At 38.8% G+C, this 15619-nt stretch overlaps 1 protein-coding gene across 1 annotated transcript in view; it reads left to right on the plus strand.

The window, feature by feature from the left end:
- Positions 1 to 15619, plus strand: part of MMD (monocyte to macrophage differentiation associated) — a 36060-nt gene that overhangs the window by 9678 nt on the left and 10763 nt on the right. Inside the window, exons 3-6 of the mRNA XM_007949647.2 lie at positions 2773 to 2933; positions 6277 to 6351; positions 7971 to 8072; positions 10275 to 10344. Of these exons, the coding sequence (XP_007947838.1) occupies positions 2773 to 2933; positions 6277 to 6351; positions 7971 to 8072; positions 10275 to 10344 (408 nt within the window). The remainder of the gene's footprint in view (positions 1 to 2772; positions 2934 to 6276; positions 6352 to 7970; positions 8073 to 10274; positions 10345 to 15619) is intronic.

Consider the following 15619-nt stretch of genomic DNA (forward strand, 5'->3'; position numbering starts at 1 on the left):
TTTTTTTTTTTTTTTTTTTTGCTGATATGTGGTTTGAAAATAACTGGAGACCAACGTACTCCATTAATGAAGAATATGTAGAACAGTGTAGTTTGATGATTCTAGATGTGAGTTTCTTACATTTGCCATGAGAATAAAACTTGCTTCATGTTATGCCTTTTCTTTAGTGTCCTCCCTCAAAGAGTTGATAGTCACAATGTTTTCTGTAAAGGAACCATGAAGTAAAATAAACCCTAAATAAATTGCACGTTTTGGTGGACTACTTTTTAATCTCCTAAAACAATACCATTTAGTTACTACTTGACATAACTCAAAAGTTTATAACACATCTATTTTGTGTATTATAATAGCAAATTCAGATACGATTTGGTAATATATCCTATCATGAAATCTCCTTTGTCCTTTAGTGCCGAAAAGATTTTTACTTAAATAATTACTATGCTACAGCCTTGCTGAAACTTTTTTCTTTAGGAAAAAAATTAGTACCTGACATAACTGCCCTGGATTCCATAAAAAGGCTTAAATAATGAAATTACAAGGAACATCATTCAGTGGACAGTCTCACTGGAACACATGGCTTACATTCTGGGGACAGAGAGAATTTAATGGGATTCTCTAGAGTTGAGCTGACCTCAGCCCTTGCCTTAATGACATGCTCATGTGAAGTAAGCTTCACTGCACAAGAAGGTAGACTGCTTAGAACCCAGACTTGTTTTTAAAAAAACGCATGGCCTAATTGGACTTTCTGTTATACTTGCCTAATATCCATCTTTTATTCTTGACTACATTTTCTATGAATTTAACAGCTAAAAGTAAAATGAATTCTCAAGAGAGTTGTTTGTCCATTGTTGTTGTTATGTGCCGTCAAGTCAGACCTGACTCACAGCGACCCCTCCTTGGATTTCTGAGGCAGTATCACTACGGAAGTAGATTGCCCCATCTTCCTTAGGCACTGTGCTACCAGAGCTCCCTGTTTGTCCATAGGCGCCTAGAAAAGTAAGTTAGTCTTTTTTGGGGGTTTGTCGAGGACAGGATTAGGACTTAAGAAATATAGCAGTTTGAACAGTAGTTAGTCTCTGTCATCTGTTTCTTCACTCATGACTTTTGTATACATTGTTATTTTCCCCATTTATCAGCTGTGCAAAAGACTAATGACCTTTGCAGGACTAGTGCAGTGAGAGTTGCCATATAACTGACCAATACAATGATCAGTGATGTGTCTGTTACTTAACATAAAGTTGAGCATTTCCATATAATGGCTGTGGCTGTTGATGCCCAGTTCGCCTTTGGGAATAATACTTGCTTAGAATGGCCATTCATTTATCTCTTCTGGATCTGTCACAAGCTAAAGGAAAAACTAAAGCACAAACCAAAGCAAAGGAAAAACTGATGAAACTTGCCATTGATTTTTTGAAAGGGAGAATGTTATCTTATGAAACTATGTCCCCACTTTTTGGATTTCAGAAACCAGTAAAATTTCTAAAACACACAAACAAAAAACATTCATCGTCATCATTTCATTAAAGAAGATGCTTTAACGTAAAAAAGATGGGAAGTGCACACTCTCAAAATAAAGGACACACCTTTACATCAAATAAATTTTACTTTATGAAAAACTTTATTGTCCTTAATTTTCTCCTTTTGGTCTGGGCCAATGAAATCTTCCACATTTGAAAATTCATGTTGATCTTATCTGGGAAAAAACCAAACTCACTGCCATCAGGTTGGATCTGACTCACAGTGACCCCTTCTTGGGTTTCCAGGGTGGTATCACTATGGAAGTAGACTGCCCAACCTTCCTTCTGAGGAGTGGCTGGTGGATTTGAACTGACAGCCTTCTGGTTAGTGGTCAAATGCCTTAGGTACTACACCACCAAGAGGATTTCATATTCTTTTGCAAGAGGGCAAAAGTAGGTATTGGGGGATAAAAAAGAAAAAGATAAGAAAATTGCTGAAGTTTATATCTTTAGCAGGTATCATTGTTCTAATATCAAGAAAATATTTCTATTATTACAAAATATTTTACTCATGTGACTAGACCTTGAAATTTTTACTTATGTGGAAGAGGAAATATAGTGCAAAATCTCTGTCTTTGCAAGATTCTGGTCTCAAATGTTTTTGAATAAGTGGACCTAAGGAGTAGATCACCCTGGCTTACATGAAAGACACTATTAAAAATAAAGTAACCCAGAAACTTTCTGACTCTGCAGTAGCCCCCACATTGGTAAAATGAGCCTATCCAAACTAAAAATCAGGACATGTGACTTGAGCAGTTGATTTTTGTGTATGGTGTATGCATTTTAATACTAATTTGATTGATTCTTTTACCTTCTGCTAAAATACTGGATTTTAGTAGCTCATGGGGCATCAGGATGGAATATTTAAGCAGGTCCTTCCTGGGAAATCTGGAAATAGACTTCCCATTTGAGTACATTAAGCCATTAATCGGGTTAGAGAATAGGATGAAATATGTTGCTGTTTAATGAAATTAGGGAAAGAACAGCTGGTTTGCAGCCATTGAATGATGTTGCATCCTCAGCTGCTTATTGGTGTGCCCACTGGTTGGCACAGTTCCTGGACACTGAACAGCAGGACCAGTTTCCAGTGTAGCAACTGACCGCTTCATCTGGCTCTCATGCTTATCCAGGAGAGGCCCATGTTTGTTTTAAAATTATTTTTTCTAAAATTATCTCTGATAAACCTGTGTATTTTTAGCAAATGTCTCAGTTCAGTAAAACCCAGGATATTTCCTTTTCTTTACCTTTCCCTCAGTTCCTCATTGTTCCGGCCATTGTCGGCAGTGCCCTCCTCCATCGGCTGTCGGATGACTGCTGGGAAAAGATAACAGCGTGGATTTACGGAATGGGCCTGTGTGCCCTCTTCATTGTATCCACAGTATTTCACATTGTATCATGGAAAAAGAGTCACTTAAGGTACAGTGGATGGCATGCTCTTTCAACAGGTCAGAATAGTGGATGCAGCATAGTCTTAGTCTCCTATGCCAGTGTGTCTTCTTCAGCTGATGGGAAGAGGAGATATTTTCTTGCCTTATAGGTGTTAATGCTGTCCCATTATTCAGGGCATTTGCTTTGGATTGGCCAGAACTTGAGGACCTCCATTCATATCCAAGAAAGGAGGCCTTTGCTCATGGGGGTACCAGTACAGAATATTTAACCTCAGTAACAAAAATAAAACCTCACTTGTTTCCTAGAACATGCAGTTTAAGATCCTGAGAGCTATTTTCTAATGCTATCAAGCATACTACAGCTACTATAAGAGAGAGAGAGGCAGCTGTGGGGTTAGTCAGAAAGTATGTTGAACTTGTAGTTAGCATTCTGGGTTTTGAGTCCCAGCCCTGCCCTGCCCTGCCACTTAACTATGACCTTGAGTAAGTCAGTTGGCCTCATAGAGCCTTGATTTCTTCATCAGTAAAATGAGAGTAACAATGCCTGACTCACAGGGTTATTATGATAGGTAAGTGAGATAATGTATGTGAAAATGTCTTAAAAATGACAGAGGACTATAGGACTGTAATGTAGGGGTTTACACTACAGCTTTGGTTTACTGTTTTATGATGGTTCAGCTTTCAGAATTAGATCCTGTGGATATATTCAAACAAGAGTCATATATTTTGCCACTATTAGCTGCCAGGCACTTTCCAAACAATGCTATGGCCTTTGGCCTCCAGACGGGAAGGACGTAATGGCATTCCTCCTCTGGGTGAAGCGGTACTTTGGGAGAATGCAGAGAGAGCAGCACACCATTTAAGTGGGAATGGATTGCTCACGCAATAGGCTAAGAGTGATTTAAAATAACATTGGAAGAATATACCTTTCGGTTTTTTAGAATTAAAAGAAAGAAACAAGCTGTTCAAGCAGTCAGTCTATTATTAAAAAGACATACTTTGTTTAAGGGCAGGATTTGGCATTTAGGAGATGATTAATGATTTCCTCACATGTAGAATCACAGAATTTTAGAACTGGCAGGATCCTTCGAGATCATATAATCCAAACCCCTTCATTTTCACTTGGGGAAACTGAGGCTTAGAGAAGTGTCCTGACTTGTCTGAGTCAGTGATATCTAAACAACCTGAACCAGGACTCTGACTCCCAGACCTCTGCTCTGTTCACCATACCCTTCAAAGTATTGCATATAGTTTGCAGTCTGTGACCTTTTCCTCTAAGGTGACAGTACCCTGGGCTTAAAATAAAACTATAGCACTGAATCGTGAGGTGCTTGGGGACTCATAAGAGAGTTACAAAAGTACCTGTCTTGGTTCCTCAGGATACACTGTCACAAAGCCCAGAGGCCAGTCCAGAAACAGAGCACTTAATTATCTTCTTGGCACAATCTAATGCTTGTGGTTGCCTTGGCTGACTTGGCTTTGATGTCTAGATTTCTGAATCAATAAAGAGTTGTAGATGCCTACTTCAGTGTGTGCCTACTTTAGTATGAGGCCTCCCTGCCAGGGGCTAGAGAGGAAGGTATAGTAGAAACCAGACTCCTGAACTTGAAATAGCACTGCTGGAATCACAAGCTACATGGAGATTTTTGCTTTGCATTACATTTTTTTAATAGGCAAGGATAGCCCTAGTTTAAATAAAGGAGGGGGAAAGAATGTGCATTTATTGAGCACTTACTATGGGCTAGGAGCCATGCTAAACACATGGCCTACATCATCTCATTTAGTGCTCACACCCTATGTTTGAGATATTTCCATTTTACCTGTGAGAAAAGTGAGGGTCAGAGAGGTGGGTAGCAGATTTGGAGTAAGACTCCAGGTCAGACTTTACTGGTTACAGTGCAGAGCATTGCAATCTAGAGAGAAGTCTTAGAAAGGCCCCAAACCTGGCTAGAAGTCAGACTCACAAAGAATTTTTTTTTTTTTTTTTTTTAATAATGGTGGCACAGTGCCTAAGGCATTCACTGCTAACCAGAAGGCTGGTGGTTCAAACCCACCAGCCACTCCTCGGAAGAAAGGTTGAGTGGTCTACTTCTGTAGTGATACTACCTCGGAAACCCAAGGAGGGGTCAGTATGAGTCAGATCCAACTTGACAGCAGTGAGTTTGGTTTGATTTCTGGTTTTTCTTCCCTTTACCCTCCAACTCCCTCTTCCAGCCCTTCTAAATTAGAGTCTTCTCAACTGTAGCCCAGGCTTGTATTTTATAAGCTCCCCAGGTGATTTTAATGTACAGACAAGTTTGAGAAGCTTTAGTCTAGCATTTGCTTTTTTGAGACCTACAACCTAAATTATTATCTGGGGTTAAACTTTAGTGTCTCACTAGAAGACTGAAAGCAGTTCTTGCTCACAATGTATTTTTCACTTCGTCACTAATACAAGTCAACAGCATGTACATACATGGTGGAGCGAGGTCTCATGTTAGTGCTCCACCACGTCATAGCTGTTAGCCCTTAGACACTGAGAATGGATTCCAGAGGATGGTGCACACCCGTGGAGACTGGGATCTGTCCAGCCCATTTTGCGAAAAGACCTCAGTGGGCTGAGGTCTCTGCACACTTCCTGACTCTTATAAGAGGAGGAAGTTGATGGGAGATCCAGGTGGCCACCCTCTTGCAGCAAATGCGCCTTTGTTTTTGTTATTGCTGTTCCCAAATTAGATTTTTAATTTCCCTTATTGCAACTTATTGTCTATACTGGAATATTTAAAGTAAATGTTTCTTTAAAGACCTTCTGTGTGGAGTGGGCATGAAGAATATGACATCAGTTCAGGGAGTTTACCGAGTACCATGACTTTGTGTCCTGCACAGTGACAAGGACCAGAGGGTAGTCTCCTCAAGGAATTTCATTTTTATGTTAGATTGATGGTATTCAAAAGAAATGCAAAACAGTGGGAGATTACAGTCAATGTCATGAGACAAAATGTATGTGAACTGCTGCATGGAAGATGAATTTGCTCTGTAAATTTTCACCCAAATCACAATAAAATTTTTTTTAAAAAATGTAAAACATTAGGAAAAAACAGTTGTGTTTGTCTTTCTGCTTGCTTGTTTTTTACCACTTTATAGTTCTTGCCCATTGTGAGGTCTGTGTCCATGTGTCCCATACATGGTAAGGGGACCTATTGTATCTGGAACCTTAGGAATAATGTAGTTTCTACTTGTGGTCTCATCTTTGACACTGTTTCTAAAAAGCTATTTGAATATGAAGTTATAAATGTCATGAGAAACTAGAACAATATAGAAATTGCAACATAGTATACTTACTGTCTCAAAACTTGCTAGAAAACTTACACGAGTTGTTTTTCCCCCACTAGGACAGTGGAGCATTGTTTTCACATGTGCGACAGAATGGTTATCTATTTTTTCATTGCTGCATCTTATGCTCCATGGTAAGATACAATCTATCTATTTTGAAGATAGTGTTTTTTATAATACTTTGAATTCTTCTGTTTTCTTCCCTCCCTCCCTCCTGCCCCTACCCCCAGCCCCCATCGTGCTCTCTCACATACATAACACACACACACACATTTTGGTTTACATGGGTCAGATTGTAGATATGAAGGGGAGAATATTGTTGCCATTTAGCATGGTATCTAGGCATTGCATTGTTCAAGAAGTAGTGCTGTGCAGGTGTGGAGGTAGCATACTAATTTTCAAAATGTCTATCATTTGCCCTTCATGTTCTTTTCCTGTGTACCACTGCTGCTATTTGGAACACCTGGACACTGAATTGTTAAAGTGGACAGACTGTAAATGTATATGAGGAAAGCAAGTTCACTTTTGAAATATATTCTGTTTATCTTTGGTTCACTTCACAGAACAGCAGCTGCCATAAACCAAGTGTATTTCTTATTTCTTTAGCCATATGAGTGAAAGAATTAATCTGATTGTTTAGCTATTTAAAATGCCTAGTGTTCTGTTCAGTTTCCTTTATCCTGCTGCCCTTTTGGTACTGATCAGATAGAATCTTGTTAAGCTTTGAAACCCATAATTAAAGAAACCTTAGCTTTCTTCCCTCAAGACATGGTCCAGTTTTGAACACTCAAAAGTTCCTATTATGTCATCAGCTGTTGTAGTCAGTAGAAATAGGCCTGTAGACTTCAGCTAAGACAGCATCAGTCATTCACAAGAAACTGAATTATCTGTTGGAATAAAAAGTGGTGCTCTCTCCCCAGTGCCTGCTACTAAATTGCAAGTCTGCTTCATATTGAGCAAGGACATCGAGAGGCTGTTGTGAAGTACACCTCAATTTAAAATAAGTAAATACATATTTTTTTAATGCACCTGAAGAATTAAATATTAAAATGGGAAACTTGTTCATATGTAATAGATATGCAGGGACTACCTTTTCCATATGGGAAAATTAATTTTATAGTTAAAGCCAATCAGAACCTTTCTTCTCCACCCCCATGTTTATTCCTAATGCAAAATTAGTATAATTAGCAGCATTTTAAAATTCAGGCATCATAACAGCCCTCAGTAAAATCCTAACCAAATGTCTCCCAGCACATATGTTTGGGATACTCCTTCTCATATTCTGTCTTGGCAGAGTGATTGGTAATGGAGACTCCTGCCCTGTCTATTTGGTATCTGCTGTGGATATGTGAGCCCAGTTCAGGATTTTGTTCAGGGTTCTCACTCAGCTTTGTAAGCAACCTGTTCCCAAATACACGGTCAGAAATTAGCAGGCAAGTGGCCTTTACCACAGTCCTCCAAATAAGGAAAGTTGGGATTCACAGGTGTGTGAAGATCCACTTGTACACTTCTGCTTATAGCCGGATCTATTTTTAAACCAGGTTGGAACTAAGTCTTAAAACTTGACTGGCAGTTTTGTCTTTGAGTTACAAATTTTACTGTTGTAGCCCAAATACCTCCTTGAGTGTTGAGTGTCTTTTTCTTCTGACTTTTTCTTGTACTCTCAGTTTTCAGTAACTAGAGGAAAACACAAGTTCTATGAATTCCCTTCATTTATCACTTCTGTTCTTTGTTGTCATATTTACATTTTTAGGTTAAACCTCCGTGAACTTGGACCCCTGGCATCTCATATGCGTTGGTTTATCTGGCTCATGGCAGCTGGAGGAACCATTTATGTATTTCTCTACCATGAAAAGTAAGAGAAAATAATTTACACTTGATAGATTTAAAATACACTGCCTAAATTTATATATATTACAACACAATTTACTTGTATTTGCACTTCAAAATAGTAGAAATACATAAATAGAAGGTATATTGTATTTAATAAATCTTCAGAGCCATTTGGTATTCATTGTTGGTGGACTGATTGCTGCAGGAGGGAACAAATGGCATGTGTGATCTGCTGCAGTTAAAGAGGCCATGTGGCCAGTCATTCCAGAGTCCACTGGACTCACAAACTGAGGCATGCTAACCTTATCAGCAGCAAACTAGCTGTAACCTCTGCATTACACAGTTACCACAAGCAAAAAATAACTACTTCTCAAAGCTGCTCTGAAGATTAAAGAAAGTATATATTAAGTGCCCAACATAACACTTGCCTAGATAGGAACCTAGAAGATGTTCCAAATTAGAATCCCTTAAGACGGGATGTTTGGAAGAGCATTTAAATTCTGAATAGCATAACCGGGCATGAGTTTTCAACTGAGTATTCATAGTTCACAGTTACAAGTATTGAGCAATCCATAAAGAATAGCGTGTTGAAATTTAGCATATTAGCTCTAGAGAAGACCCTCGAGGTCATCTATTCTAACTTCATGCTTAAAAAATAAAGACATCCAAGATGTGCATCAATCAGTGACTCATCTGGAATTAGGACCCAAGTGTCCTAGTTGGAATCCATGGTTCTTTCCATTACCTCATATGCCTAAATTTGAGAAACTCGCAAGCATGAAATCATTGTCTTTGGATATAGTTGATTCAATTCTTTATCTGTTGTTGTTGGCAAGATGGCTCCCAGAATTGAATGTAATTTGTGCTTATCATAAAATATTAAATTGTACTCCCTTTTTAGAAGAAAATGGTAGTGTGACTAATTTCTCTCTGACTTTGAAATTCACTTAAATACTTTTTGGATCTTAATTAGCAATTCTGAATGGCATCATGCAGTATGTATAAATGCAAGGGAACAGTTTTGCTATTTGGGCTCAAGCCCCTAATTTATATCCTTGGATAAAATAGGAAATGAAATAAGGCAACTATCTTGTCTCCTATTCCAAGCTTTCTGGTGTAAACCAAACACGCAAGCCCATTCTTCCCTAGTCCCCTCATATGGTAACATATGAAACAGCAAGAGTGAACTGTGTGAGTCACTCTTGGCCATTCATTTTCTCAGACATTAAAACTCAAATCTAAACACTCACTGCCGTCAAGTCAGACCTGACTCAGAGTGACCCCTCCTTGAGTTTCCAAGGTGGTATTACTACAGAAGTGGATTGCCCAACCTGCCTTCCAAGGAGTGGGTTTGAATTGCCAGCCTTCTGGTTAGCATCAAATGCCTTAGGCACAATGTACCAGATACTATTGTAGACCTTGTAGATAAAGACATAAATAAAAATTGGTCCCTACCTTTGAGGAACTTATAATCTCATTTGATTAGGTAAAAATGTAAATTGAATTTCAATATATTGTGTTTCTTAGAGTATCAAACTTCTGAGCCTTACAAATTAGAGTTTGTGCACATAGAAAATAGGGACCACAAAACTACATGCCCTTCATTCCTTAGGGCTGTTACCCCTTTGTGGCTGAAAAAGGCCTCAAGGTGCATCCCAGTCCATCTTCATACCTTAAGTTTCTTATATCTCTGGATTGGGAGCTCTGGTAGCGTAGTGCTTAAGGCACTTGACTGCTAACCAGAAGGCTGGCGGTTCAAACCCACCAGCCACTCCTCGGAAGGAAGGTTGGGCAATCTACTTCCGTAGTGATACTGCCTCAGAAACCCAAGGAGGGGTCGCTATGAGTTGGGTCCGACTCGAGGGCACATAATAACAACAACATCTCTGGATTGGATGTGTCTCTAGGTATAGACAGGCACTCTAGGATTGCAAGGGGGAGAACTGCAAGGCAGATTGGATTCAGTGATAACTTCTTTTGGCAGAAAACTTTCCAGGTAGTCAATCCAGTTTGATATTTTTTCCCAATTCTTGAAAGAAATGCCAGTTCACTGTTAGCACAGTTATGATATTTTAGTTGGAAGCTTAAGGGCCTCCTACTGGGCAAAAGCATTTCATTTGAATAGTTAAGAGCTTATATTTCTTTCTCAAAAGGAAAAGACTGGTATAGGAATGGTCTCAGTGTTGTAGAAATATGTAAATAAACTGCATTTCTGTTCCTGCAGGTATAAGGTGGTTGAGCTCTTTTTCTATCTCACAATGGGATTTTCTCCAGCATTGGTGGTGACGTCAATGGTAAGAGGTGCCTCTATTATTTCAGCTGTTTCACCTATTTCCTTTATATTTATAGGGCTCTTAATGTGACTGTATACATTATTTATCACTTTTCTTGATAAAGTTAAAGCATTTCCATTAAAAAAAAAAACTCAGAAGAAAAATAGACAAATCACAGAGTGCTTACAGTTTGTACTAGGTTCTGTCTACAGTTTGGGGAATCTGTACATTTAGACCTGTTTCTTTCCTTATGGTAATCTTCTGTATTTATTTATTTCCTTTTGATGATCTTTCTGTTTATTCCATCCTCAACTCCACCCTTTCATTCTCAAAGAGATATATGATTATATGAAGATCAGTGTTTCTGGTTGAATTATATTCAATGGAAGAGGGTAAAATTTGAGGTTTCTCACAATGAAGAATTATATTAAATATATATTAAATTATTATTATTATAGAATTCTAAAATCTCAAGAATGGGAAGACTCCTAAAAGGTTATTTAGTCTAATATCCTCTTGGATATTTCTGAAATTTCCTCAGTTCTGTCACTTGCTTTTATGTCATATTATTTAATTTTCCTGGGAAAGTTCTTTTTTTTTTTTACATTGCTTGGCAATTTATTTTGCAGACTTTCATGGGTAGACATATAACATTACCTCCAATAGGGTGTTGCATATATATTTTTTGAACCCCCTTTCAACCTGAATTATACTTGAGAAGTCTGTGTGTGTCTGTCAGTTAAAAACAAAAACATCATTACAACCTTAGGATCTCATCCAACTGGTTACTTGTGCCTTTAGTTTATGTAGTGTAGTGTTGACTACTCTATATTTTTTGACACTCCAGAGAAACCAAACTCAATTCCGATTCATAGTGACCTGCATTGAGTTTCCAAGGCTACAAATCTTTATAGAAGCAGACTGTCCCATCTATCTTCCATGGAGTGACTGGTAGGTTCAAACCACCAGTCTTTTGGCTAGCAAGCAGAAGCCTTAACCACTATGCACTGGAGCTCCTTTTTGACACCAGCAACCATAAAAGAAGCCTGGTAGTGCAATAGTTAAGTTCTTGGCTGCTACCCGAAAGGTTGGAGGTTTGAACCAACTCAACAGCTCCATGGGAGAAAGACCTAGTGATATTCTCCCATGAAGACTACAACCTAGAAAACCCTATGGGGCAGTTCTACTCTGTTAGATGGGCTTGCTGTAAGTTGAAATTGACTCAGTGGCACCTAGGAACAACAACTCTATTAAGGATGTCACAATGTGTTATTCTGAACATTCATTCTAGCCTGCAGTCAGAAGAACTGTACCTGCAATTTCATTCCTGAGCTCATGAACATATTATAAGAATGACTGTCTACGTAGTTCTTTCTCTGGCCAGGAAAAGACCTGTAAAAGGTTTGGGAGTTCATTGATTTGGTTCTGTTTTTTCAGGGATATGTTTTATGAGAATCTAACAAGATACTTTTCTTTGAAATTTGTGGTTTATGACGGTTGTCCAAATTACATAGCATGAAAAATACATATAGCTTACTTGGTAAGGGCAATAGAGAACAATGTGGGGAAGAGGTGACAGATATAAGAAAAATCTGCCATAAAGGACATAGAATTAGAGGGCAATTCAGGACACCCAAAGGTTTATATAGATGGGTTACAAATCATTATAGTAAATTTCCTCTGGGTATCTTTATAAAAACAGGTTCATCCAGAATTTTTACTAATCTAATTCTTTAATTGGTATTTGCAAAAATGGTGCAGTAGTGGGTGGCTGATATTTATGTAATCAAGCAAGGTCATCCCCCACTCTCCTTCATAGAACTCGGATCAAGCAAGAAGATATAGTTCATGTCAAATAATAAACTATAATAAAATTTAATAATGTCTTTGATTGTGGAAAGTATAGGTTGTGATGAGAGCACATGACAGAAGTTAGTACCAGAGGAAATGATATTTAAGCGAATTCTGAAAGACAAGTGGGAACCAGGAGATGGTAGGGTAGAGACAAGTATTATAAGAAGAGAACAGCATAAAGAAAGCCACTGTAGGGCAAAATACTAGCACCTTTGAAAATAGTTCATTGTTTGGAACTTAGCATCTATATACCTGTGGGAGTATGCACATATGGTGAGGATAGTTGTGCAGGTAGCACAAATCTCATGTGATAGAGCTGGAGAACTAGTACAAAGAGTTTCTCATTTCTTAATGGCTTTATTTTAAGGCTGGGTCCTGGGTCCCGAGGTAGGCATGCCTGGGGCTTGGGCTACTTTTCACTTGGGGGCAGCTCTATTTTAAGGCCAGGCCTGAGGTAGGTGGGCCAGGGACCCAGGGGCTGCTTTTCACGTGGGGGAGGCTCTGTATTAAGGCCAGGGCCCACAGGAGGTAGGTGCAGGGCTCAGGGGCTTCTTTTTGCTTGGGGACAGGTCTGTTTTAAGGCCAGGGCCCAAGGTAGGTGGTCATAGGGCTCAGGGGCTGCTTTCACTTGGGAGCAGCTCCGTTTTAAGATTGTGGTCCAAGGTAGGTGGGTGCACAGGGATTAGGAACAACTAAGGGAGACAAACTTGTCTGTCAGTTTGTTGTTCTGTGGTGGCTTATGTGTTGCTGTGAGGCTGGAGGCTATGCCACTGGTGTTGCAAAATTCCAACAGGGTTACCCATGGTGGACAGGTTTCAGCAGAGCTTCTGGGATAAGACAGACTCAGAAGAAGGAAGAGGCCATCCAATGCTCAAACAAATGGCCAATGAAAACCTTATGAATAGCAGTGAAACACTGTCTGATAAATACTGGAAAACTTTATGAATAGCCCTGAAACATTGTCTGATATAGTCAGAAGATAAGCCCATCAGATTAAAAGGCACTCAAAATTTGACTGGGGAAGAGTTGACTCCTCAGAATAGAGATGACCTTAAGGATATGGATAGAGTAAAGCTTTCTGGGCCTCCATTGGCTGATGTGGCACGACTCAAAATGAATAGAAACAGATGCAAACATCCATTAATAATTGGAACATTGAATATACGAAGTATGAATCTAGGAAAATTGGAAATCATCAAAAACGAAGTGGATTACATAAAGATCGGTATTCTAGGCATTAGTGAGCTAGAATGCACTAGTTTTGGCCATTTTGAATCAGACAACTGTGTGATCTATTGTGTTGGGAATGATGAAGAGGAATGGTATAGCATTCATCATCACAAAGACTGTCTCAAGATCTGTCCTGAAGTACAATGCTGTCAGTGATTGGATACTATCCATACGCCTACAAGGAAGACCAGTTAATACTACTACTATTCAAATTTATGCACCAACCACCAAAGCCAAAGATGGGGAAATTGAAGATTTCTACCAACTTTTACAGTTTGAAATTGATCAAACATGCAATCAAGATGTGTTGATTATCACTGGTGACTGGAATGCAAAAGTTGGAAACAAAGAAGAGTTACCAGTAGTTGGAAAATACGGCCTTGGTGATAGAAATAACGCTGGAGATTGCGTGATAGAATTTTGCAAGACCAAGGACTTATTCATTGCAAATACCTTTTTTCAACAACATAAGTGACAACTCTGCATGTGGACTTCATCAGATGGAATACACAGGAATCAGATTGACTACATCTGTGGCAAGAGGTGATGGAGAAGTTTGTTATCTTTGGCCAAAACAAGGCCAGGAGCTGATTATGGAACAGACCATTAACTGCTCATGTGCACGTTCAAGTTGAAGTTGAAGACAATTAAAATAAGTCCACGAAAGCCAAAATATGACCTTGATAAAATCCCTCCTGAATTTAGAGGCTATCTAAAGAATAGATATGATGCATTGAACACCAGTGACTGAAAACCAGAGGAATTATGGGATGACATCAAAAACATCATCCATGAAGCAAGAGGTCATTAAAAACACAAGAAAGAAAGAAAAGACCAAAATGGATGTCAGAAGAAACTCTGAAACTTGCCTTTGAGCAAAGAGTAGCTAAAGCAAATGGAAGAAATGACAAGATAAAAGAGCTGAACAGAAGATTTCAAAGAACAGCTCAAGAAGACAGAGCCAATTACTATAATGAAATGTGCAAAGACCTAGAGTTAGAGAACCAAAAGGGAAGAATGTGCTCAGCATTTCTCAAGCTGGAAGAACTGAGGAAAAAATTTAAGCCTCGAGTTGTAGTATTGAAAAATTTTATGGACAAAATATTGAATGAACATCAAAGGAAGATGGAAGGAATACACAGAGTCACTGTACCAAAAAGAATTGGTTGATGTTCATCCATTTCAGGAGGTGGCATATGATCAAGAATCAATGGTATTGAAGGAAGAAGTCGAAGCTGCACTGACGGAATTGGTGAAGAATAGGGCTCCAGGAATTGAGGGAATACCCACTGAGATATTTCAGCAAATGGAAGCCCTGCTGGAGGCACTCACTCAGCTGTGCCGGGAGATTTGGAAGACAACTTCCTGGCCAACTGACTGAAAGAAATCCGTGTTTGTATCCATTCCAAAGAGAGGTGATCCCACAAAATGTGGAAATTATCTAACAATATCATTAATATCACATGAAGTAAAATCTTACTGAAGATAATTCAAAAATGGTTGCAGCAGTATATTGACAGAGAGCTACCAGAAAGATGTTTACTTATGTTTTATTGACTATGCAATAGCATTTGATTGTGTAAATTATAACAAATTATGGATAACATTGAGAAGAATGGGAATTGCAGAACACTTGATTGTGCTCATGAGGAACCTGTACATAGATCAGGAGGTTGTCATTCAAACAGAACAAGGGGATATACTACGTGGTTCAAAATCAAGAAGGGAGTGCATCAAGGTTGTATCCTTTCACCATATTTATTCAATTTGTATGCTGAGCAAATAATCCGAGAAGTGGATTATATGAAGAAGAATGTGGCATCAGGATTGGAGGAAGACTTGTTAACAACCTGCAATATGCAAATGACACAACTTTGCTTGCTGAAAGTGAGGATGACTTGAAGCACTTACTGATGAAGATTAAAGACTAAGGTCTGCAGTATGCATTATACCTCAATATAAAGAAAACAAAAACCTCACAACTGGACCAATAAGTAGCTTCATGATAAATGGAGAAAAGGTTGATGTTGTCAAGTGCCGCGGACCAGCACAGTCACTGGGTTCGGCCTTATTACTCGAAGAAGATTATAGGTGAATAGGGAGTCGGCGAACTGGCTAACAGAAGACAAACAACTCAGAGGATGCTTGCAGCTGAGAGCGTTTATTATGCTTCAAAGCCATATTTTTATAGTATATGTTAGTTCCTTTTACA

This window comes from Orycteropus afer, unplaced genomic scaffold (genome assembly GCF_000298275.1).
Source record: "Orycteropus afer afer isolate SDZICR_OR568_19922 unplaced genomic scaffold, OryAfe1.0 scaffold00249, whole genome shotgun sequence".
Lineage (NCBI taxonomy): Eukaryota > Metazoa > Chordata > Mammalia > Tubulidentata > Orycteropodidae > Orycteropus > Orycteropus afer.